This window comes from Lycorma delicatula, chromosome 8 (genome assembly GCF_047948215.1).
Source record: "Lycorma delicatula isolate Av1 chromosome 8, ASM4794821v1, whole genome shotgun sequence".
Lineage (NCBI taxonomy): Eukaryota > Metazoa > Arthropoda > Insecta > Hemiptera > Fulgoridae > Lycorma > Lycorma delicatula.
Genome location: NC_134462.1, coordinates 90,721,395 through 90,748,600, shown reverse-complemented (window position 1 = coordinate 90,748,600; position 27,206 = coordinate 90,721,395). Strand labels below are relative to the sequence as shown.

Below are 27,206 nucleotides of genomic sequence, written 5' to 3'. Positions count from 1 at the left end.
AATGTTCAAACATCGACAAGTTGAATTTTGAGATACTGGAACATCCTCCCTACAGCCCAGATCTTGCACCCTCTTCATCTGTTTGGACCACTCAATGATGCTTTGTGAGAACACCGATTCTTCAGAGACTTAAACATGCAGAAAGCAATCCAAAAGTGACTTTGTGACTAACCAAAAGCCGTCTTCTTGGAAGGAATATACAAGCTTGTATACAGCTGACTAAGTGCATTGACAATGTGCATAGTCACCAATGTTGGTGACTATGTAGATAAATTATGTTGAACCCCTTGTTTTGAGGAAATAAATTGTAGAACAAAAAGTGTAGATCATTTTTTACTCACCCTTAAAGTACAAGAATTAAAAAAAATTTAAGAACAGAGTTACTGTACAAGGAAAAAATATTAATATCCACAGATTGGTGGACTATCAATTAAAACATTCAGGTTTATTTAATTAGGGTGTAGAAGATAAAAACTGTACAGGAAGATTAAGATTGGAATATATAAAACAGATAACTGTGGAAATAGGACGTAATAATTATGCTGAGGTTAAAAGATTAGCACAAAACAAGGGAATGAAAAATAACATCAAAACTCATTCAACTGACCAAAGGATAGGAAAAAAAAGGGAAATTATTAATTTAATTATATGTGTTTATTACTGAAAACTACTGAATTTATTACACTGATATTTATTTATTGCTGAATTTTAAAATAGAAAATTACTATGGAAATTTACTACAATTATTTTTATTAAGTAAAAAATAATATAATGCAACCATAAAACTGTTATAGATGTATTTTTTTTTATTTTGCATTAGTTCGTTCATAATATATTTAGATTTCTACTGAATAGCCTACCCTACCAGCTAAGGTTTTAGGTTTTATTGGTAGCTAATCTGACTTCTTTTAATATGATATGATCGCATATTCCTGAAAATGGATGTTGATAAAAAAAGACTGGTGAAGTCATTCAGCTTTGACTTCTTTTCAATAATATTTACTATATGTTGTTTATTTTCAAACATTTTCTTTTTGTGTTAAGCTACAATGAAAATGTAATTTTAGTCTGTTTCATAATGTGGATAATTTCCACTGCAAATATGCATATCATTTGTTGTTAAAAATGTTATGTCTTGGTATTATAGGTAAATTGAATTTATTTTTTAATAGTATTTCTTAATATTTTGTTTTTTATCAGGCATTTTTAACTGCTATCAGTCATGGAAAGAAGATTGGATATAGAAATATGAGTATTTCTGCTGCAGCTGAAGAATTACATCCTAAACATGCTAGTGGGATTACTTTTGGTTTGTATTAATTCGTATTGTAAATATTTATTTAGTTACTTTTTGAATCATTAAATTAAATTTAGATTCTTAAAAAAGTTAACCAGTAGTAAAACAAAACTAAGCAAAAGTAAGAAACAGTAAATAAACAAAAAATAATATATACCACAGCTTTGAACAGATCATGATAAATAAAGTACAACGTAAAGTTAATGAGATTAGCATAATGCTCAAGGATGACTAGCTTCCACAAACTTAACTTTCATATTTTTTGTTTTATCAACATTTTTTAATAATTGTTTAAAAATTGAAATAGCCACCTAGTTTTAATTTAAAATAATTATTTTTAAAAAAAATTTGAATGCTTTCTCATTTTTCAGATTAGGTTTTTTTTGTAAAAGAGTATTTTTTTGTTTGAACATTACATTAGCATGTAATCAAACTGTCATGCCTTCTTATATGTATGTAATTATAGTATATCTATATTTGTAAGGTTCTTGCTTTATTGTATTTCAAAATCAAATTGTACTTAAATTTCTTATTCAGTGATATTTTATTTTTTAATGTATTTTAAATGTTCCGAAAAAAGAGTAATAATGTATTTAGAGTAATGAAACTTGGCTCTGACTGAGTTAATTCAATATGAAAATAATCTACTTTGCATCATTGGTGGAAGTCACATGCACAAGTTCTCATAGTAATGTATATTGTTGAAGAGATAGGAAACTGGCCATTCTGATCTTAATATAGATTTGCAAGTTACTTAGTTTTGGTTGATAATTCTAGCCATTAAATTTACCAAAATTTAATCGAAAGTTGATTTCTTTTTTATAAATATTATTTTAGATGCTCCATTTACATTTTTTCCTTACTGTATTCATTTTACATTTTTTACTTATATTATTCCTTACTGTTTGGGGTCTATTAATACACCTGAGAAGATCAGAAAATATCCATACTTTGTTTTTAGAAAATTGCACATTAACTTCAATTCAGCAACTTAAAAAGCAAAATCTGCTTTTTTGTTATTAGAAATATCAATTTTTTTCATTTTAATTTACTGTTTATTGAAGTCAGTTATTTGTTTGTTTTTTTCCTGTAGAACTTAATGAAACCCAGGCAGAGTTTCAAGAGCTGGCACGTAAATTTACTGCTGAAGAAATAATACCAGTGGCTGCAGAACATGATCGTACAGGTGAATTCCCATGGGAAATAATTAAGAAGGCACACGCTGTTGGTCTTATGAATGGACACATCCCAGCTTTTTGTGGTATGTTACTATGTTGTTACTTTTATTTTTTATGGATGAAACTTTTATACTAATAATAAAATGCTAATTATTAAATTAATCTTTTTGGTTATATTGTGTCAATAGGCCCTTCCTCAGTTTCATGTTGTAATTAAGGTAATGATTTTACGTGTGTTCAGTGATTACTACTTATCTCTCTTCATAAATCACTTTCCTGTGTACTTTTCTTAAATTTGTCTTTATTCATTACATGAAGTTACATAGTGAGCATAGCTTGTAACATAATGTATCAAAAAATCATAACAGTTTTATTATCAAATGTTAGTTTTGAAAAAAAGATAAACTATTGCAATACCATATACAATACAGCTACATTAATTATTCTCTTGTAAATTCATTACAAAAAGTAGTGTAAAATATAATAAAACACCCAGGAATGAATTGAAAGAGTATAAATTAAAATGTTTCCTAAAATGAAAAAATTCCAGAACATACATTGTAAACAGATGAAAACTCATCAGAACTGTATGTCCTTGGTGAATGCCGATATAATGTTTTCAAACATTTTACTTAACTTTAAATTGGATTTTAGTTGGCAGTTTATAGAATTTTCATTCCCAATTAGTATGGGCCATTTTTATATATGCTGAAGGTAAGAAGAATTTTTATTTTAAATCATATCTGTATAAAAATTTGCTGCTGATCAAAGATTCTTTATTTAAAAAACTAACAGTTCAAAAACTTTGCTGGAATTAGTCCATTATTTTCAATAAAAAAAAAAGGTTGTTATGAGATATGATTTTCATTTACTTATAGCTCTTCAGAAGAGCTATAAGTAAATATACATTTGATCTCAGAAGAGTTTATCCAAAAATAATTGTATCTCTCTAGGGAAGTAAATAACCATGTTACATAACTAGGATTGTGTATATATTTATAGATCATCTCTTTGATTATTTTTATTGAATACTACAAAGTTGCTTTTAAATTAAGGCTGTGAAATCTATATTGTATCATTTATTCAATACATTCATTTATTACCTATTTCTCTTTAATTGTCACAGTTTTGTTAACTAAGGAAGATATTTGTAATGCATTGATATTGTATTAATAATACATATTGATAATACAAGATATTGTGATACATTCAAAATTTCAAGTACCTGTGATGCTTTGTCAAAAGTTTACATATAATTCTTGTAAAATTAAACAGGGTCTGGCAGATTATATGATGATTTTGTAGTCATCATTATGTTGGCATAACTGTCAGTGAGGAGTGGTCCAGCTGCACTAAAAATACCGTTTTAGTGGCCTTCGTGAGTTAGTCGAGAACATCATGCATTTGAATCATGTAAACTGTATAAAATTTTAAAACCGTATCTATTGTTTTTTAATGTGATACATTAAACTTTGTAATATTATGAAATACATTTTTTTTATTGTCCTGAAAAATCATCACATCATTCTGTCAAGAGTCTATACAAAGAAATATTAGTTTAAAAATTTTTAAGAAAATCTTATAAAATTAATATTCCAGTACATAAAATTACATGTAAACTTTTGTGAAGGTAAAAACAGCAATTTTAAATTTTACATTTTTTGTTTCTGAATTTTAAAAATATCTTATTTTTTTATGAAAACATGATGGATGTGCTTCTGAAAACGCATTCTGCATTGCTAAATATGAACGTACCATTAAGTTAATATATTATCAAACTTAAATGTTCACATGATAATTTTATATAATCATGTGAAAATACTGGTACTCGAGTAGATGCTCAGCAAATAATTTTCCATGCTAAAATTCACTTATAAAAATGTGATGCTGATGCTTTTTCTATTTATATTTTTTTCTTTATTAACTAATTTATCACATTAGGTTGTCTTTCATAAGGGAATGTGTTATATAATATTTGCAGCCCATGAAAAATACCAAGCTTACCAGAATGTAAACCTAGAACCTTCCATTTGAAGAAAATATAAAGATACTGTTATTATTACTATTTCATTACAGAGGTTGCAATATTATTAGTAACTATTGGGCAGTTATGTAACTACCCTGTACGAGTTTAAAATTTACATATTCAAAAAATGTGTTTTTCTGAGTAAATAGTGACATAATTTTCCATATTAAAATGTAGTTTATTTGCTAAATAGTTTTATGTGAAATACAATGAGCTGTTCACCCTCCTGTATTGTTGGTAGAAGAATTGTGTGTAACAATTTTTATGATACAAAAGGATTTATTTTATTTAATTTTTTCTATTTATACTTTACTACAGTATTTCAGTAGAGGATACGATCTACCTACTTCTACTACCTTAGTTCAGTACTACCTTAAGCTTAATTTGAATAAACTGTACATTATATACTGTAAATTTTGTTAATTAATATGTGATAAATTTTCTGTAATTGCCATATTACAGAAATAATTTTTTCTCAAAATTTTGCCTTAGTGTTAAGTCTTTGGCTTTCAGCAATAAAAATTATAATAAAAAAAAGATGCCACTATGTTGATTTTCTATGTTGATTATGAAAGCTATTCTGTTTTGAGAAAGCTTTCTTTTGAATTTCTTGTAAAACTTTAAATAAATTAGTTAATTTTCCTGATCTAGTAATTTAGTGATAAATTTGCTTTTGTTTTAGGTGGTCTGGAAATGGGCGTATTTGATGGATGTATTGTAGCTGAACAGCTTGCTTATGGTTGTACTGGCATAATGACAGCTCTTGAAGCCAGTGGCCTTGGAGTATGTTATTTGATTATAATTTTAGAATATTATAAATTATTATAGCTCATTAACAGACATATTTTAAAACTTTTCCCAATCTTTGTTTTTTGTAAACTTTCCCTGTTGGAATAAATACTTAGTTCTAAAGAAGTTAAAAGTATACTGTTGGAAAATAACAAGTGCAGCAGTAAAATAGGCAATTTGATAACAGTAGATGTAGTCTACCATTGATGAGTAGGGATAATGAAGTATTACTAGCTTTAGCCCTTGTTTTACCTTTCAGTCATGATGAAAATGAGGAGTAGTATGCACTATGCTTTTGCTGTTAAGTGTAATATAAATACAGTCACACAGCAAGTGTTTTGGAATAATTTTAACATTCCTTAAAATGACTGCCCTTCCGCCCATGCAATAAAAAAATGGGGTATAAACTTTGAGGAAACTGACTCAGTGTTAAAAAGAACAGGTAGAATTGAAAGGCACGCACACATCAGAGTTGACCCAATTTACACATGACAATTGTCACGTATAAATCTTCAAAGATTGTACGAAAATTGCTCCATAGTGTCAAAATGTTGGTCTGGTGCGTCATTTCATTACTTTGAATTATAAGGCTCTATTTGTTTGAGGACTGATGGGCATGCAGTTGCAGTAAATTCACAACATTATGTTAGCATTCTAGAAAACTTAATTTAGCCTGAATTAATTCACCAATCTGTCAATGAAAACAAGATATTTCAATAAGATAATACTACGAGCCACACTTAAAGGGCTATCACTGTAAGGAAGTTGTTTTCTATCTTAAAAAAGACATACTGTGATTTGTAAAATCACCAGATCTGTCTGGGTGCATTTTTTTCCTTTGGAGATACTTGAAATCACAGTTTTCTGATCACCACCATGCAATCTCCAGGACCTTAAAGAATAGACCAAGTAGTGGCGCCTCAAATTTATGTAGTCACAATATAAGTATGATGGGTAACTTACTCACAAGACTGTTGGAATGTGTAAAACAAAATGATGGCCATCTACAAGATTTTTTTTTTAAAGTAATTGTAAACAATAAGTTTTCACCACAAAAAAGCAATAATTTTTTACTTTTTTGTGATGCATTTTTAATCTTCCTATTCAATTGTCAGCTCTCCTCTTCTATTTGTTAATTTATTTATTACCAAGACTGAAAAATAAGCCACTATTATTTTTTTAGCCTTCTAGCGCTCCTGCATCATAACACATCAAGAATAAGACCCATTTTTAACACATCAAGCCTCTCTAATCATGACCCTGATGACCCTGATTTAGGTTTTACCCTGATGAAGATGTTGTAAGGTGAACACTGAAATCTATCAACTGGGGAATAAATGTCATTTTACATTTTCCTGATATTAAAATATATCCTTCATAAACTCATTTGTACATTTAATGGATTTAGTTGCATTTAGTAAATTCTTTTGAGGTGATAGGGACATATTTCAATAAAAGATTTTGGGGGAACAAGATAGTCCAGTGTACAGCGGTAAAAATGGGTCTTACCTCCCAGTTTTTTCCATACATGGATTTTTATGAATATTTGGAATTAAGCTAATTAGACCATCTACTTCAGAGGTTATATATTTCCGATTCCTGCTTTTTATTTTTAAGGATTAAAAGTACCCTTTATTAAAAAAAATTAAAAACATAGAATGAAGCGTTTTACACATTATCATTCTCAAATTTATAGTACAAATATTTTTTTTACATTTTTGTACTTAATTTATTATGTTGTTCAATGTTTTAACCCTTAAAAAGCACACCTTAAAGAAAATTTCAGAAAAAATCAAGTTTTTAAAGGTTTTATTGATAAATATATGCTGAAAAAAAGTCTTTTCACTTTTTTTAATGAAATTTTATTTACCGTAACGTTTCAACCCCTAAAAACTCTACTCCTTATAAAGAAAAATTAAGAAAAAATCTTTTAAATATTTTATTAATATATGTATATGCTGAAAAAAGTCTTTTTAGTTTTTTTCAATGAAATGTGATTTATTGTAGCATTTCAATCCTATATCTTGCAGTGGATTAATACTGCATTTTTTTTATTACAAAATATCATAAATTATACATTATATTATATAAAAAACATGAATCATTCATCATTATCACTCGATCGGTGATGGGAGCGGAGTTATCCCAACTATACCAGCTACTAACTAACCAGCTTTTCGGCACTTCATGTTGCGCCGCATCCTTTTTTGTAGTTGCAGAAAATCATTTTGAGAAGTTCTTCTGGTGCAGGCGTTTTCTTCATTTTGATTAGGCATAATAATTCAACGTCACTAGTCCATCCCCAGTCAGCAGGGCGAATATCTTTTTTTCCCAACCATACCTGCGTTTGGTAGTAAACCTGTTTAACATGGTCATCTATAGCATCAATTGTTGGAACCATTGATGATAATTGTACAACATTACTTTTAGTGGTTGCCTTGTTAAATGATTCGTAACGCATTTTCTCAAGAAATGTTGAGAAATCTTCGATACGATTTAATTTGTTCACATATATATATATATATACATGTATATATATATACATGTACACATTCACATCCCTATATATATATATATATATATACACACACACACACACACACACACACACACACACACACAATATAACAGTATGTAAATGAAAGGTATACTTCATTGCTTCGAAAATATATACAAGAAAAACGCTTCAAAATTTGTAGTAGAAAAAAATGCAATCGATTTTTTTGCAATATCTCCATCAATTTTCAAGCTACCTGAATCACCCAAAAACCATTTTGCAGGGTAATTTTGAAAAAAGTGAATGTATCAAAAAATTGAAAAAATAGTTTTTTCATTAGATTTTTTCAGAACTAAGCCAGTTAAATTTCCAGATCACATAAATAATACAAGAATAAAGTGAATTGTAGAGGGAATACAGTAAATGTTAATTATGGTGGACATGGTGTTAGTTTTACTGTTCACTTTTTTATTAAAAAATTAGAGCGACCCATTTTTTCTCATCGTAACTCGCTTAGTTTTAATCTAATCAACTTTTATCAGTACTCATGTTAAAGATCTTTTTAAGCCCTTCAAAAAATGTTTGAATTTTTCCTGAAAAATGTATCTGTTGTCCATTATCATCTGCCATTAAGTACAACTCAAGTCCTTCACACAAAATAAGTCCCCTTCAACAAGCCATAACTCGCTTTGTATTGCACTTAGAACACTCATAAAAATCCAATTTCTTTGTTTTTTTATATGCTTCATTTTTGCTCCTTATACTTTTGATAAAACATTAGGTTTTTGAGTTATTTACAAAAAATCATTTGAAAACATGCTTTTTTTTGGTAGAAAATCAACATTTTCAACCACAAATAACTCAAAAAGTATTGGTTTATCAAAAAGTCTTCATACCACATTTTTTTTCTTGAAATTGGACCTATTGATTTTCAGGATATATTTTGAGTGAAAAAAGTCTACCCCTAGAAGGGATGGTATCCACCCCTAGGGAGGTATCGGCACTATATAACTTATGTTCTTTGAGCTATTTCCTACTAACGGAAAGAATTTAGAGGGGAAAACCGCTATACACTGGATTAAGAATAGAAGTAAATAAAATAAAAGTATATAAAATAACTTTTGAACGTAAAATAATTTTCAAATTTGATTTATTGAGCATGTAAAATATTAACAGTTAAAAAGTAAAATAAAATAATTGTCAGAAAAAAAGCCAGTGTAAAAAATTTTTTGATACTTCCATGTAAGAAATCAGTAAGAGAAGTAACTGTTTGAATATAATTACAGTTAATTGTATTTTTAAATATATTATTTAAAATATAATTGTACATTGTTTCTTATTTTTCAGCAAACACCTGTTCTTGTAGCTGGAAATAAGGAACAAAAAAAGAAATATCTTGGACGATTAGTCGAAGAACCATTACTTGCTGTAAGTTTTTACAGGGTATAAAAATAATGAATTTTTCATTTAATTTAAATTATATGGAAATGCATGCATCATAATTTATATGATTCATTAAGTAACTGTTGCTTGTAGTTGCTTCAATTTATATATCTTTGGTTTTATTTAACATTAATTTTTTTGGTAAACCTTTGGTATTTACCTAGTTATTAATAAATATTGTATTTTATTATTTGCTAGACTTACAGTAGATAGCTTATCAATTTTTTACAGAGTAACACAGATATTGTTGTTTGTTTGACACACTTTTATTTTATCTTTTTGTTAATGTGAATTGTACTGTGTAGTATTTAAAAATACAAGATATTAAAATAAATATTGCAAAACATTTAATGATGTTTTTAAAAATTGATATTCTTTAAGGCTGGTCATAATTTTTTTTTTTTATATTAATTGGTTATACTAGTAAAATTTTCAAACTTCCTTTTTTTTATTGGAAAATTGCTTTAAAGGATTTCACACTTTCCTTCTACTGTTGTACCACTGTAAAATATGTACATATGATTACTTGTATTGCTTCTTTCAGACCCTGTACATAGGACATTTGGGGTTTGCTTGGCATTTCTCCTTCCACCACCCCATTCGTTCACCCTAAAGTATAAACCAAATTTCTGTGCCACAAACAACTATTGAGCCTCGAAACAGTTTAGTGACCAGTGTCCTAAATAGCTCCTAGAGCTATTAGGTAAGCTCTAGGAGCTTACCTAACAGCGTGAGTGGACTACGCACGGTGCCATACACCACCAGCTTACATATCCCAACTGCTCACTTGTCATATATTTACTAAAATGGGTAGGCGCACCCCATCAACTACTAAAAATATATGACATCCATAAATTAAAATTTACTTTGTCAAGACAGCAATTCGCTGCCACGCCTAGATCGCTGAATGCCACCAAGTACCTGTCCACCATATTAAAGCGCTTGGAGCCCTAATTGGCTGGTGGTCAGCATATATCTCAAGGTTAGCTTCCTACAGCAGTGCGTTAGGAGTCTTTCCCTAAATTACTGATGTCGGTTGAACATAGCAACTGCATCAAGGAACTCCCACACGATCCGACAATGCAGCTCTCCCCACATTGATTCGCCGCTTGTAAGTGGCCAATTTTCCCCTTGACCTCTTAAGTTCCAAGGTGGCCTGGTCTCTGCCCCCCCCCCCCCCCAAGAGCAGGGCAGTCAAATATCAGGTGTTCATTTGACTGGACCTCCCTGCAAATGCACAGCTCATCAGCTGCCAGTCGGAACCAAAATTGAACCAGATATTGGTTCAAATTAACATGGTTGGTGAGCACCTGGGCACCTGTTGCCCTTAAAAATGAGCTCGAGGCATACCTTCCCCCCCAGATCCCATATAATGTACAGGGATCTTCCCTTAGTCATGGTGTTCCATTCCAGCTGCCATGTTTCCATCGCGAGCTCTGCAGCAGGTGGGAGATTGGCAACTGAACAAAATTTAGATCTGGTGCATTGTGATCACCGTTTCATTCTGGTGTGAAACCGGCCGTTTCATTCTGGCCTGAAACCGCATCTCAAATACCTCGGTCTCTCGGCTTCTTCGCATTCTCTACATGGTTTCACCACTAAATTGATTGGGAGAGTCTTTCCCAATACGGTGGTAGCCTCGTAGGAGGTTGTTTTAAAAACACCAGTTCATACAATTAAGGCTCTGTGCTGGGCACTCCTTAAATTTTGAACAAGTGCTCTCTTCATATCCAATCTATGCATCCAAGTGGGTGCCGCGTAAGAGATCATGCTTTCGAAGACACCTCAGACACCATGTACATTTGACGGCCAGATAATTCATAGTCCTTCCGAGCAATCCTTGTATGTGCATCACACAGACGGCGTCCACCGCTACTTGTCTAATGTGGTTGCTAAACAACAACTTCTCATCAAACAAAACACCTAGGTACTTACGAACTCTCACTTGGCTGATTGGACAGCCTTTATACTTAATGTGGGGGTTTCGACTGTACGATAATTTGTCTGCACCCTTGAGAAGCATAAACTTTATCTTGGGTACTGAAATCTATAAATTTTGAATGTCCATCCAGCCCTCCATGGTCGACAAGGCCACTTGCACTTGATCTTCCAGCTGCGGTCGTGAATTACCATGAACTTAAAGAAGACAGTCATCGGCGAAAGCCTGGGCCGTGATCCCTTCTGGGTATGTCAATCCCAGAAACCTGTCAAATATCAGGTTCCACAGCAGGGACCAAGAACAGAACCCTGCAAGCTTCTCCTAGTGATGGATTTTTCCACAGCTAGGTGCGCATCTTTAAACAGAGCCGTATGATTAAACAATCACCTACTACAGCCTGCAGTGGTACAAGAATATTGAGGCCTTCCAACCCATAGAGGAGAGAACTCCAACACAAGGAAGGAAATGCTGCCTCTATGTCTATAAAAATTGCCAAAACATATTAACAGTCAGCACTTTCCACGTTGGCAAGAGCATTTAAGATGCAGTCCTCTGTGCTAACCCCTTTCATGAAGCCATACTGGGCTCAATTTACAAAAAAGTTCACCCCTATGCTTTCCCAGAGCTGTTCCACAACCAGCCTTTCAAGCAACTTGCCGATTACCAGCAACCTCACCAAAGCCATATTCCAGCAAGTCGGGAAGCAGCCCCAGCTAAGGCACCCCATGAACAGCCTGCCAAGTGGCTTTCTTATGACAGGCAGCAGATGGTTGAATATATTCGGGTCAAGTTGGTCAATTCCCGGTGCCTTTTTCAGTGCCATTCGAGAAACCATTTGGTCTATATCTACAGGATTCACAGCCCGTACGCCAGGAAAAGGCGTAGCCCTCGCCCTAATGCTCTCTGCTTCACCCTCTGGAGCATCTGGAAACAGAGTATCCAAGTATGCCTGGTAAGTCGCCACAAATGTTAAAGTGTAATCACAACCACCATACCTGCATCAAACACTGGACAACATGTGCAATTGCTTTGGCCGGTAACATAATTTTGTGAGCTGCCAGGGGCTGCGCTGCAACTCACACTTGGCATCTTACAATAACTTGAGCCTGGCTTCCTTGATGGCATGAACATACTCATTATGGGTGCGCCGGTAGATCCACAGACACTCAGCGCGCGCATCATCAACGATAATCCCCATTAGGGGCGACTGGTATCTTCTCCTAGCAGACCTAATTGCACGCAGCACGCTAAGGTCAGAGGACCACCACTTTTCCCGGGTTTCTGCCTGCATTTAACAGACAGCTTCTCGGAAGCAGCGGTCATGATGGCTCCAGGTACTCCCTGATCAGCAGACTGGCCACTATCTAAGGGTCTGTCCATTGGCCGAGATCGCCATAGGACCCTATCACAGCCAGTCTTGATGGCCCAGCCAAATTTTTCACCCATCAATTCCACCTCCTCTCTGTGCTCCATGCGTCATTCCAACCTCTGCAAGGCAGTCGTGCACTCGTGCCGCAGCCTGGTTATCCCAAATCTGGAACTCTTAGACCACCTCCGTAAATGCTCAGGCCAGACGGTCCAACTACTTGTACTTCGTAGCAAGTCGCCTGTCACAAAAGTGATGTCGATGTAACTTTCCCCCAGTTCGGAAGAGAAAGTTGGCAGTTGTTTTGCATCATTAATCAGGTAGAGGTTCCTGGCTTTCACGAACTGTTCGAGACCAGCGCCTCTGGGGTCAATGAGTGGTGAACACCAGGTGGGAGACTTGGCATTAGCGTCCAATACCCAGTACTGGTGCCCAGGAGATCGCCCAGAATCCTGCCCAACTTCACTAGCAAGTCATCCAAGCAGAAACTCCTTCCAAGCTGGAAGTATCCTGACACTAGTACGACATCGATTGTACCCCTTGTGACTCGCATGACAGTGAATTGCCGACCTTTGGGGCATCAAAAAGACACCCAATGAATCTGAGCCAACCATGACCGTGGAGAGCGGCCGTTCGACATTGTGGAGTCTGCCCTCAAAGGCTTCCCCCAATTCAGGCGTTGCCATAAGCTGTGTTTTTTACAGCTCTTGCACGTGCAATATTATACGCCCTGCACTTTTACTAAAACCAGGTCTGGGGGCTTTGTCATTAGCAACAAAGCTCCCAGACCAGGTTTTAGTGGAACCATCTTAATGATAGCCCACTTAATTTTAGCCACCAGTGCCTGAACTCTGGCAGCAGTGGACTAATCAGCTTAGGCACAGGCGCGGCAGCCACACCGGCGAAGGAGACAGGCATTTTAACCTTCTCCACATTTTTTATATACGTGGGGAGTTCACCTGTCACCAGCTTGAAGCCCCTGATTCCCTCCACAACCTGTTCCAGCTTGCCGGACAGTCCCAACCGAGTCCAAGGCAATTGACAGCAGACAACAGAGTCCAAGGCAAGGTTGGCACCTTGGAGTCCCTCACATTTTAATACCAGATCCGAGACCAACAATGCACATTGACTCAAATAGAAGTTGACACAAGCTGCCGAATCTATAAGGATACTCCTTTTTTGAGGAGATTTTGGTCCACTCCGACGCATCTCCTCGATCCACCCTCAACCTTAGGACCCGGATTTCACCTGCTTCTCAGCAGGCTTACTTCCGAAGACCTCCCACCTAGGGCTGATCACTGCATCACCATCCTCCACTTCCTTTGACTTAGTGGGGAGCTGCCCTTCGGGCTTGGCTCGCCCCTTCCTGCTGCACACTCCTTGTGAGGTTCTGGTTGCAGCATTTCCTGCATAACTCATTACAGAGGTTTTGACCAGATTTTTTGTGCAATTGCTTCATAAGGGCATAGCACCTTCCCTGCGGAAACCTCCGAGACCTCATTTGTGGGGGACCAGGCTTCTGCAGAGACCTGCCGATTGACCTTCTTGGCTGGAAGGGGTCAATAGCCACCATTTCCTTGGCAAAACCAACCAAGTCCTCCAACCAATCTCCCCTGGATTGCTCTGCAGGTCGACTGGACACCAGGCACTACGTTCACAACCTGACACCGAACGAAACTTAACACCTAACTCAAGGCAAGGTGAGCATTTAACAATTTCTTTTCTGAGCAAGGCCACCTGTTCTCATGTAACCCTGCTTGAAACATTAAAAGCTAAAAGCTCCTAAGTCAGACTGCCGTTGAGATCGGAGCCGTTGATGATATATGAAAGACTTTATAGAATTGTGCTAAAGCTTTATTGAATCATATTCGATAAATTAAAATTACATCAAGTGAAGATGTAATCTCATATTTCTCTTTACTCAGATGTAACCTAATTAATGTATTTAGTAATCTGATGCTTGTTGCTCACTCAATCAGAAGTGAAAATGTGATTGAATGAACCCATTATTACATCTACAAATTAAATTCCACTACTCTACTGTCTATAGACTATTTTAATTTTGATAATTCAAAAGAGAACAAATTTATTAATGTCTAGAACATCTGAGTAACCATCTTTAGATATAAAAATATTAAAAAAATATTCATTTGCTTTCTACATTCACAAAGGAAGAAATTTCAATTAATATAAAGATAATTGTCCATTTTATTAGTACCCATTATTTCTTCCAAATACAGGAAATTATGTTGTCATAATTTACATAGAGTAATATATTATTGACTGGTTTTAAATTGATAGCACCTACTTGTTATTAATAAGAACTACATATACTGTTATCCATAAATCCTTAATGTCTGACATACTTCTCTCTCACAAATTATTTTTCCTCCATTTTGCATTTGTGTACTTGCATTCAAAGTTAATTTCTTATTATATTTCAAAAACAAACTCTCTTAAAGTATGATTTAAAATATTATTCAAATGAATAAGTTGATAAAATTCTGTTATTTACAAAAAATTATAGGATTGAAATTATACAAAATAATTTTTTTTTTAACTGGATTTAAAATTACCCATTAATTCTTTTAACAGAAGGTAAGAAAACGTAGGTTGCAGTACAGAAAAGACATAAAAAACTACTATCAAGGTGCTACCCAAATGTTCGGGGAATTTTACCATAAAAATAAAATAGCTTACCGTAACTTATAATTTCCACTGTCTCCTTCAAAGAAATCCCCTTGGGCATTGATACAGTGATCCCAGCGTTTTTCCCCTGATTCTATGCATCCCTGGAAGTCTGCAGGTGTAAGTGTTTGAAGCACGTTCTGCGTTTCTTCCTGAATCTCCTCAATTGTGTTAAAACGACGGCCTTTCAATTGAAATTTTATTTTCGAAAAGAGAAAAAAGTCGCACGGGGTAAGGTCAGGCGAACAGGGTGGGTGGGGAATCACTACCGTCTTTTTGGAAGCCAAGAAATTCCAAACGGCTAGCGATGTATGCATGGGCGAGTTGTCATGGTGCAGAACCCAGCTGTTGTTACCCCACAGATCTGAACATGTGCGCCTAATGCTTTGGGACCATAAACAATTTTATAACACTAAATATTCAGCTAACATGCCACATAAAGGTTAACAGAATTGATAGGCCAGCATAAGTAAAATTCATTCCATATGATGCATTAGCCGCCAGATGGCGCCAACAACCCCACTCAACATGTTAAGCAAAGATCATCCTAGTCCATTTTATATGTTATATTTAGAAATATGTTCTACCTATTTTTGTATAATTTTTTTAATTTTACCATGTTTTAGGCTTATTGTGTCACTGAACCAGGTGCAGGATCTGATGTAAGCGGTGTAAAAACAAAAGCAGTGAAGAAAGGAGATGAATATATTATTAATGGACAAAAAATGTGGATCACAAATGGAGGTGTTGCAAATTGGTTGGTTTTCATTTACATTTCGATTTGTAGTAAACAGTGTAATTATAATTGATTGATTTGTATAAATTTGATTTTTCTAGATATCTTATTCAATTTTGTTGATTTAGAGCCCATAAGCAGTTGTTTCTGTTACTGGTGTAGTCAGATTATCATGTAATTAGAAAGTCTTGTTACTTTTCTGGATTGCCAGGCTAGGATATATTTTCAGCTAGAACCAACAATATAATGGTGACCAGAAGACTGTATCAAGGAGGTGATTTGTATAAAGATTTAACCAGTCTGACCTGGACTCAAATGTCTCATGGAAACACAAGTACTAACTTTCCTTTTCCACTTTAATGTAAAGAATACTGTAATAATAAACATTTTTGATAATTATTTCACTATTTAGGATGTAATAGTAAACCTTCAGTAGGTGTGGCTTTGTTGTAATACAAAATAATTCCAAAAGACTCGCAGTCTTTTTGCTATGGTAAATGTTTTTTTAATTAATTGAAATGTAAGTTATGATGTTTTTTGTTAATTTATTATTAGTATTTAATATTTAAATTATTTTCTGTGTGGATTAATATTACTTGCTAAACAACTTTCATGACACACTATATGATTACTTTTTAGTAGGTACACTTATAACTTAAAAAAGTTGTATGCTTACTTATGAAAAATAAATGATTCTTTTAATTTTTTTTTTATTGATGAATTACCCCTGGATGAAAGGCTGAGATGCTAGCATTCTGCCATAGAGATTGGCTTTACCAAAAATATGCAAATAATTTAATTCTCAGTGTTATAATATATATTATTTGATGAATATTTGTATTATAATTTTGTATGAAGAGAAGAAAAATTACAAAATATTTTTAAAAAATTCCAAATTAGTACAGCTGTCAGTGTGGTTTAGGCATTTTTTCTGGCTAATGACCAGTATCATTTGGTGCTTGAAATAGAAGTAACATAAACTGGTGATTAATTTTAAATCCTTTAGTATTAACTATATTTTTCTTTCTTGTGTATATTAACTATATTCTTCTTTCTACTGTAAATGTAAATTTACATGTTAAGTGTGATGTAAATATAAGTCAGTGCCCATGCACTGATCTAATATAGACAACTACTGAATGCACCATGTAAAGAGTAGTTATAAGTTAAAAGTTATATTTACCTGATTAGTTATTTTTACCATCTTTTTTTATTTATATATTTTGAATAAAACATAACATTTTAATGGAAATGTCATGTCCACCATTACATACATGATAATGTAACAAATTTTATAATTTTGTTAGGTATTTTGTGTTGGCTAGAACCGATTTGGATCCAAAGGCTCCCACCGGAAAAGCATTTACTGGATTTATTGTTGAACGGGATACACCTGGTTTAACACCAGGACGTAAGGTAACTTGATTATGCTTTTCTTTAATTCATTGTAAGTTTTATCATAATTAATATCTTTAAAAAGTATTTTTAAATCTTTGAGTTCTTGATAAAAGTTTTTAATCAAAATCATTTTTATGATTGGTTCATCTTGAAATACTGATTTACTTACAGTGAAATCTTATTTTTAATTTACTTGTCATTTTTTGAGTGGTATCAGATAATATCTGAAATCCAAGGGTTTTATTAACTAGTGTCATTTTTATCACAGTAATTACAGAGATTCATACAGTACATTAAAATGAATGTATGTATATTGAATGTAAATTAATAAATTCGTTCAAACCACATTTAAGTTAATAGTTTACATAGAACCTCATGCAATTACATTCGTATGGCTAACCTAATGTGGTAGTGGTAATCAGTTCATCACCCAGTGAAACATTATATTATTTAGTGAAACTGAAGTTGCACATTTATGTTTTGTGTTGACCTCCATGACCAAGTCATAGCATTTTTGTGGAATTTTTAGAAATTGGAATTTTTCATGCACAGTATTTCATGTCATACTCCATACTCCCATAACCAAACCTTGATCTTGTTTAGTGAACCAAAAAAAAATCAATTTTTTAAAATAGTCTATTAAAAATGTTAATTATTCTTTTAATGGTTCAGACCATGCACAAAAACCCTACTTTTCCTAAAAATAAATGGTTTCAGCATTTTTTAAAAGAATAAAATTTGTGTTACTACAAAAAAAATTATACTTATACTTCCTCATTAATTTTAAGATAAAAATGCAATATTCTATTAAAAATCTTTAAAAAATTATTAAGTACATATTAAAAAACCTTTAAATTTGTTATTTATTTTTTGGTGGTGTATTTTTTCTCCTTCAGAAATAAATTTCTGAAAGCATTATAAATATTTAAACATTTATTATTGTATAATAACATTGTTTATTAGTCATTTAAAAAGTACATTATTTTACAGGAAATTAATATGGGACAGCGAGCATCTGACACTAGAGGTATTACTTTTGAAGATGTTAGAGTACCTAAAGAAAATGTATTAATTGGTGAAGGAGCTGGTTTTAGGATTGCTATGGAAACTTTTGACAAAACACGACCACCCGTGAGTCTTTTTATTTATATTGTTAAAATTAGTTAAATGTGTACAATTTAAAATAATAAAACATAAAATTTTTTAAATGAAACCACTATTACAATAAAGTAACATCTGTGATTATTGTTAGTTTGCATTATATATAATGAATCCAAGGACATGAAGTTCTCCCTCTTGCTTTGTGTAATTGTACATTTTGTTGTGTATTTTATCTAACTTAAAATAATTTTTACCTACCCAGATGATAGATCAGATTTAATACATCTGGCCCATCAATATTTCTACAACCTGTGATCTCTGTATGATCTCTTTCAGTATTGATGATTTATCAGCACGCATTTAGTTTTGTATATCAACTTAAAATATTTTTGTGATTTATTTTTTGTGTTTAGAATGTAATTGAGATAGAAAAACTTTAATAAATATTGTTTAAGTATAATCTTTGTTATTTTATTATGTATGTAATGATTTTTTATATCTGTTCCATTTTTTATATGTTCCATTAACATTAATTTACAACTAGTAATAAAAGATCCTTCTTTTTTAAAAGATTAAAAATAATCCCATCTATATGAAACTGTCATCAATTATGTTAAATTAATTTCTGTTTATTTAATTTTCAATAAGATGTTAATAATAACATTTAAGCTGGTGCTCAAGATTTGTTTTCATGCAGGCTATGTGCATCACACACCTTTGGCTATGAAGCATTCAAAAGGTTTTAGAAAGCTCTTTCTTAAGAAAAGTTATTTCTTAATAACAGATCTAACAAAAAACTTTAAGTTTTTATCTTCAAAAAAAAGTTGGCACCCCTGTAGTGTAAACTTGCTGTATCTCTGCCCCTCATAATTCATAAGAAAAAAAAAATTGTTTAATAGACAAATCAGTATCATTGGAATTTTAAAAATTCTGAAGTTCATGTTAGTCATAGAAATGTTTTAAAAATATAATGGCATAATAATGAATTTTTTCATTTATTTGTAGGTAGCTGCTGGAGCAACAGGATTAGCTCAGAGGTGTTTGGATGAAGCAAGTAAATATGCCTTAGAAAGGAAAACCTTTGGTGTACCAATCGCATATCATCAGGTAAGAATTATTAGTTATGTATAAGTATCTATAGAGAGTAAAGAATGATTTTCTTGGTGGTACTTTCCACCATTAAATCAAAGACAAATTATAGCAGCTTGGTCAAGTTACAATAGCTTGGTTTGAGCCAAGTTTCTTTGGTGTATGTGGATACTGTTGATTTTCCTTAGTATTCAGATATTTGAAAAAAGTAGAAAATCCTATCAAATTGAAATTTGTGGTATCATCCGTTTCAAGTTAGGAAATTATAGTACCTGTAAAAATAAAGGCTAACTAGGTAATTGTATAGTGGGGTCGAGTGGGTGATTTACTGCGGTGGTGTACGTGACTCTGGTTTGGTTATTGGTATTTTTTATCAGATTGGAAATAAGGCAACTGCTGGTGAAACATTACTGGACATGTCTATAGAATTTCAGATTTATCGATTCTCTTTTTATATAGATTTTTTCAGAATAACGTTAGATTGGTTCAACATAACCTTTTACTTACTGAGAATTATTCTAAGTCAATTTCTCTACAGGCGAGCAAGCATATTATTTTTTTCTTTTTCTTATAACTACGCTACCACTATTGCACTACTGGTTCCAGCCACCGAGGAAAGTAACTAAAGTTGGAGAGCTTCAGTTACTTTCCTCGGTTTTTTTTAGCTGAGCCCACGACTTTGTACCAACCAGGCTGCCTCTGGCATACCACCTGCTGACATGCTGTAGAACGGGTTTATGGTCCCTAACAAAACGAAGATATGGAAATTAAAGTAAAGGAGGACAAAAATGTCGGAGCATTCAAGTATGCGGTCACTACTGCCCTAAAGGAAGGTATGGTGCACACAAGGACCAAAATTGCCGCACTAACATTCAGGACTTCGAATGCGATATATGGACAAAAGATATAGCTAGAGAACTCAGGGAGGTCGCTGGTCCAGGCCTCCCTGAAAATTTGCACTATATGACCTGGATATGGTGACACCAAGGTTGCCACATGTAGGCTGTTGCCTTTCGCATCGATCGTGAGTAAGGATGTTGCCTTTCGCTGAGTAAGGATCGGCCTTGTCTCATGCCGATTATACATTATGGAGCAACCCCTGAGATGTTTCAGATGTTTTGAGTGTCCGGCCACATGGCTAGAGCATCCAGATTTCTGTCCTGTGGCATTAAGGGACATCATACGGATCTGCTGCATATCCCAGAGGAGCTGGTAAGGATTTTTAAGCCAGGGGAGGACCGCTCACTACATTGGCCCATGACCTACTGTCATGATCGCAGTATCGCCTACTCTGCACTCATCGCAGGCGATCTTAATGCATCTGCAACTGGCAGATGTGGGTAGGTCTCTCTGGAATTAACTACCAGCTGGTCATAATGATGATTACAAAGAAAGGATGTGGTGGAGACAGCTCGCCTACATTCATTGGCTGGTGCTTCTGTGGAGTATGTGAAGTGAAGTGAATACAGTGGAGGAGAAGGCAACCCGCCTGGTGACCTCACGAGGCAAGTTTTCAGGATAAGACTCCATAAAAATTTTAAAAAGTTTGTAAAGATCATTGAAATTACTAATCTGTACCAGCTGATCCTCATTTTCCGATTCAGCATCTAGATCATCAAGCATTTCAGTATCAGTATCACTATCACTAGATTTAGTTAATAAACTGAATAAACTGAAATCACAGTTACTGCATTTAAACAGTTTTTAAAAGATGTGGCTAAATAAATTATTCAATGAACTCAAACCTCATAGCTGCTTGACATGGTATACATGATTTTGTTGTCAGAAGCTTCAAATGACAATAAATCTAAATTGAAATGTGTTCCATCATTAGTAGAAGGATTGTCCAGTAGAGTGAGCAATCACCCATTGACTTTGTGATGTTAAACGATTCAAAACGGGTTAACAAAATGCCACATCGACATAAGTCAGAAAAAACCATTAAGGGATTAATGAAATTTCTTGATACTTGTAATTTTAATTTCTTTACTTAGCAACACAGTTTAATCGTATTACAAAAAAAGGTGTTGTCCGTCTGGGGAGGTGTAAATGTAAAATTTTGACAGCAGGGAATTTTATATTATCCAACATTAATTTTGAAACCTAGAGTCAGAGAACTTTTGCCACTTATAGATCAACCCCATGTTTACCTCTCAAGTATTGCATCATACTGAAATGACTTTTTCTTAATGTCTATATGTAAGAAATATTTTTCAGAAATACTTTGAGTATTTAAAGTTTTGGGCAAAACTTTAAACTTTAGTGGCCTTTCTTTAAATAACCATGCTATCTGACACAAACTCAGCCAGAGAATTAATTTTTCTAAATTCAGATTTAAATCATTTAATTTATAATTTATTACTACCTCTTCTAGAATAACTAATAATTTAAAATGCTGCTCACATCTCCAAAAAGTTAATAAAAATTATGTTATGTAGGATTTTATCCCTTTCATCTTAAAAGTTGACAGTCTACAGTTAGTTTTTCTTATTATTATCTTTTATTATCTTTTACATTTGTAGATCAGGAATTAAAAATGTATAAATTACTCATTGAAGAACATTTTTAGTTTTTACAGCTTATGCATTTGTTAATGGTTTGTTATTATGCACTTACATAATTTTTAACTTTTTTTAAAATGATCATCAGATTTATTTCCTTATTAGGGACTATGATCATGAGTTGAATATTTACCATGAATGTTTATGTTTTCAGGCGGTTGCATTTTTACTGGCAGATATGGCCATTGGAACTGAGGTATCACGTCTTGCATGGCAGCGTTCGGCTTGGGAAATTGATCAAGGTAGAAAAAATACATATTATGCATCAATTGCTAAAGCACTGGCTGCTGATGTTGCTAATAAAAATGCTACAGATGCTGTACAGGTAACTTATTGTTTTATATATCAACAATGTAGCTTTTCCCAGTCATAATTTACAGCTGTTCTGAAGTCATATAAAGGTATTTTAAATTAGATAAATTCACATAGTGTGTTACCAGCACTTTTTTTGTACTAGTGAAAATAATGAAAAAAGTTCATATATACATGGCTTTGGAAATGCACTGGCATCTGTTACATGAAGAGTAACCAACTCTTCATGCATATGAACCTTTCTTTTGTATGCAATACTTTTCATCCAATCTAACACACAAAAACCTGTTTGATCAGCTTGGTGGCAATGAGTGTGGTCCATCATGACCAGTCCATCGCTCTGGAAATGCTCATTTTCAAATGTTCAGTATGGCATTTGCGAAATGGGGGGCACACCATCATGCTGAAAGTACATCTGGTATTTTGATGCTAGTGGAACATAGCAGCAGCGGGAATTCCAAGTAAATGTTGGAATTTAGACATCCTGGGAGGTAAATGGCAATTAGTTGATTGTAAACTAGATCTCATTACACATGGATACTAAAACTGGTGTTTGAAATTACCTTGTAATGTTATGTGTTGATTGAATTCTGCACAATTCTTTTGTTTTGTTTTTTCTGTGCAATCGGTGGTTCATATTCAACCAGATGTAACATAGCCAAAAGAGAAAATCTTGATTGAAAATCTTGTACTCGTTGATTAAGATAAGGATGCAGCTTGTTGTTACAAAGTGTCCTGCACATCATAAACTGGGAAACTTTTTATTTTATTGAAGAAAAAAAATTAAATTTCATTTTACAAGAGAAGAAATAATAAACCAAATTACCTAATTTTAATAGAAAATGAAATTTAATTTTTTTAAAAATGAAATTGGTATTAAGAGTTATTGGTATTAAAAAGATATAATTAATTCAACCAGACAAGTTCAAGTTCAACCACACAATGTCACTAAAGGATGAGTAGAAGTTACGAATATTGGTGGCCGTGAAAAGGGCCATTTAAGGGATTCCAGCTGCCAGAGTCCCTGGAGTTATGACCATTCTTGTCATCCTTGAATGAGTACTTAAATGAGCTATGTTAGCAAGAATGAGTACTTAAATGAACTATGTTAGCAAGCAACAGCTGAGCTTATTTCCATGGACAACCTGGCCTGTTGTCTTCTTTCCCTGCATAGGTTGTCATCCAAGTGTTTTGTACAGGGCTAGCCGGCAAATCCTTATGTAGTACTGGCTGGGTTGACACATTTTTTATTTCCCAGAATTCCAGTCATTCTGAAAGGATACTGCAGCTCAAGAATTGGTCAAAACAATGTCTTCAGCCAAACAAGTCTATTTCTATGTAATTAGTGATTTAAACTGGACATTGACTTCCATAATCAAAACACCAGGTTTTAATTTAGAGGTGTGCACATTATTTTAATTTAAATACTTTATTTACAAATGATAGTTTTATTGAAATCCTACATTTTTATTCCAGATTTTCGGTGGTAATGGATTCAATAGTGAATACCCAGTCGAGAAATTAATGAGAGATGCAAAAATTTATCAAATCTATGAAGGTACTGCACAAATTCAGCGCATGATAGTATCACGTGAAGTATTAGAGAGAGCAAAGCGAGGATTATAAATAAGTATTAACTTAAAAACCAATTAATATAATATATACATATTCATCAACAGTTTTGTATTTTTATAATTATTACTAGGAGAGTGTGGTTACATAATTTTTTATGTAATTTTATTTATGTATAAGGTGAAATGTTACCTTAACAGCATTACTATCATACTTTATTTTAATTATTTATATTTTATTTACTTATTGATTGTATTATTGTGATTTTAAGGTTTGTTTTTATTTAAATACATTTTAAAAATAAATTTTTAAATTCTGAAACAAAACTGAGATTAGTCCTTAAATAATCATATCAGTATATTATAATTATTGTGTTATGTTCAAATCGCTTTTTTGGATTTTCTTTAGGTTTGATCTTTAATTATATTATTAGTAAGTAATGAAATTTAACAACATGGTTTGGTATTTGTATGTTTAACTTTTGTAAAGAAAAGAAAAAATATAATTATAAAAATAGGTGTTAATAATTATTATATTATGTAATTAATAATTATTTTGGTAGATTAATAATTTGTATATTGCAGAGGAATATGATTCCTGAAAGGATCGGTTTTAGAAATATAATGTTAAGTTTTTTTAATTACAGTTTTTCTGAAGTATTTTCTGTTATGCAGTAATTATGAAATACGAATTTAATTTCAGTTTGATTGTTTATGTAAGCAGGGTATCAAACTATTGAGTTATCACAACAAATGTCTGAATTGTTAAGATTTATTCTAGAATGAATTTATATATTAATATTTTACTGTACTAATATTGTTTTATATTAAATGTATTCTTGTTAATATTTTGTGTTTTTGCTTCCCCAACTTTTTAAAACCATCAACTCATAGGCTACTATAAAACTTATACTCCATAAGAGTATTTTATTGTTATCAATATTAATCTCATACTAATATTAATCTCATTTTAAAATACTGTTAACTTAGCAGACTATAGGCAAACTGAGGTTGCCTATAATAATTGCCTAATAATCTGATTATTTTTTTTAAGTTGGCAGAATTTACCATCAATGTGTATGACCATTATGTGTATAATTCAGTGGAAAGATTATGCAGGTCAATTCTAAACTTTTTTCAAAGTTGTTTTATTGAAAATACTGAAGTGACTTGGGTCAAAGAATTATCAAGAGACCATTACCAGATCAGTCACTGTTAGTGCAGATCACATTGTATTGGTTTAGCAAAACACCATACTGTGTTTTTTTATAAAAAATAAAATAATAAACATGGATGACCAAGTTTACTTGATGGTGTGGTTTCAAAGTTGTTTTATTGAAAATACTGAAGTGACTTGGGTCAAAGAATTATCAAGAGACCATTTACCAGATCAGTCACTGTTAGTACAGATCACATTGTATTGGTTTAGCAAAACACCATACTGTGTTTTTTTATAAAAAATAAAATAATAAACATGGATGACCAAGTTTACTTGATGGTGTGGTTTTAGGGTATCTTAAAAAATCTACGCAACCTCTTTTCTGATATTACCAGGTTCAATAAAAAATTGTGATATAAAAAGCTAACCCATCTCAAAAACTCCTAAGCTTGGGGCTATGTAATTAATACAGAATCAACTTACAAAGGCTAGCTTAACTAATGAGAATCGACATTTGAGTTAGAACTGTTGTAACAGATTATAAAACAAAAACTTAATTTACAAATAGCAAGACATTGTGAGAAAAACCACTAGGTTTTCACCCTCCCTCCCTCTTTTTTTGTGTATGCAAAAAAGAGAGAGGTATATGTTTTAAAAGTCCGAACTTACAAAGTTTGATTGTTACCATCAGATTTACCATCTGATGATTGTTATCATCAGTGATATTTACCTTTCTAGTTTTTGGATAAAAATGATTTGGTTACAGTAGTAAACAGTTTATAACAGATTTTATAGTACACCATTTGTAAATTCTGGAAAAAACCATGTTTTTAGATTCACACATGTTGAGAATAATTTTTTTTGTGTAGTTTCTTGAAGGAGGTGATTTCCAAATGTTGATATTTGATGACTGCATCTAGATACCCAATGTAGTGCACTTGCTCCAGTTAATTTTTATAGTCTTGGATCGTGATCATGTAACAGACTATCAAAACACGCAGCCACAAAATAAAATATATTAAATTTTTTATGTTTGGTTTGTAATCCATTACACAATTCTTTTCAACATTTTTTCCTGAGTTCAAATTACAGGTTCTTATTTCTCACATTGTAGGACACCAACCAGCAGCATTTGCCATTAGTTAACAAATAATTCTGTTATTACACAGATATTCTGTGTAATTTTTGTGTTCATTTTTCTAAAGAAGCAAAGTTGTTCATTTTCTATTAAGCCAACATTTTTGATAAGTTGTGTTAAGGCCATTGAGTGAGAGTGCTTTTGCCACTAAATTCATACGTGTAAAAAGAAACTGTACCATGTTTAAAATATTGTTCCTCAATTGAACTAGTTTATATGTACGTACTTGTACATTATATCATTACTATGTGTGCTGCAGGATGCTCTTTTAGATGTTATAGGGTAGTGAAATCATTATAATTTTTTACTTACTTGAAAATCAATAATATTTCAATAAAAAGTATAATTTATTTTTTGTTACAAAAATTATTTAAAAACAAAATAATAAGATACATTATAACTATAAGATACATTAAAGCACTTTATGGTTTGATTTAGGTTAAGGTCATTTCATAAATGCAAGAACAAATATGTCATCACAAAGCTTTTATTTAAAATGCCACTAGTCTCCGTAGCAAAGTGGTAGCATCTTGACCCCGGGTTCGAATCCCAGTCAGGCATGGCACTTTTCATACACTACAAAAATTCCATTTCCATATCCCATACACAAATATATATATATATATAAAGAGTTTGTCTAGACAAGTTATCTTCTACAGTTCAAATTTCAGTCACACTAGAAACTAACATTGCCAAGGTTGAAAATAAAAAAACTAAATTATCTCTGCCTGATTAATTGACATTATGTGAACAGAGATGATCTAAATTAAGAAATAGATTATTTAACTATGTCTGAAGTAAAATTTTATTTGCATGCAATATCCTCCATAAGGTGAATATTTATTGTTCAGTTAAATATTTTTATGTGCTACACAACTGTGAAAGTGGTTGAGGGTTTTTCTCTGAGAATCCTGAACC

The 27,206-nt window shown here is 32.6% G+C and overlaps 1 protein-coding gene across 1 annotated transcript in view; it reads left to right on the top strand.

The window, feature by feature from the left end:
* Mcad (Medium-chain acyl-CoA dehydrogenase) overlaps nucleotides 1-24,837 on the top strand; it is a 44,987-nt gene extending 20,150 nt beyond the window's left edge. Inside the window, exons 3-12 of the mRNA XM_075374295.1 lie at nucleotides 1,201-1,309; nucleotides 2,391-2,558; nucleotides 5,184-5,284; nucleotides 9,135-9,215; nucleotides 15,850-15,980; nucleotides 17,267-17,375; nucleotides 18,348-18,488; nucleotides 19,464-19,565; nucleotides 22,263-22,433; nucleotides 23,897-24,837. Coding sequence (XP_075230410.1) covers nucleotides 1,201-1,309; nucleotides 2,391-2,558; nucleotides 5,184-5,284; nucleotides 9,135-9,215; nucleotides 15,850-15,980; nucleotides 17,267-17,375; nucleotides 18,348-18,488; nucleotides 19,464-19,565; nucleotides 22,263-22,433; nucleotides 23,897-24,046 — 1,263 coding nt within the window. The 3' untranslated portion in view covers nucleotides 24,047-24,837. The remainder of the gene's footprint in view (nucleotides 1-1,200; nucleotides 1,310-2,390; nucleotides 2,559-5,183; nucleotides 5,285-9,134; nucleotides 9,216-15,849; nucleotides 15,981-17,266; nucleotides 17,376-18,347; nucleotides 18,489-19,463; nucleotides 19,566-22,262; nucleotides 22,434-23,896) is intronic.
* The last annotated feature ends 2,369 nt before the right edge of the window (nucleotides 24,838-27,206 follow it).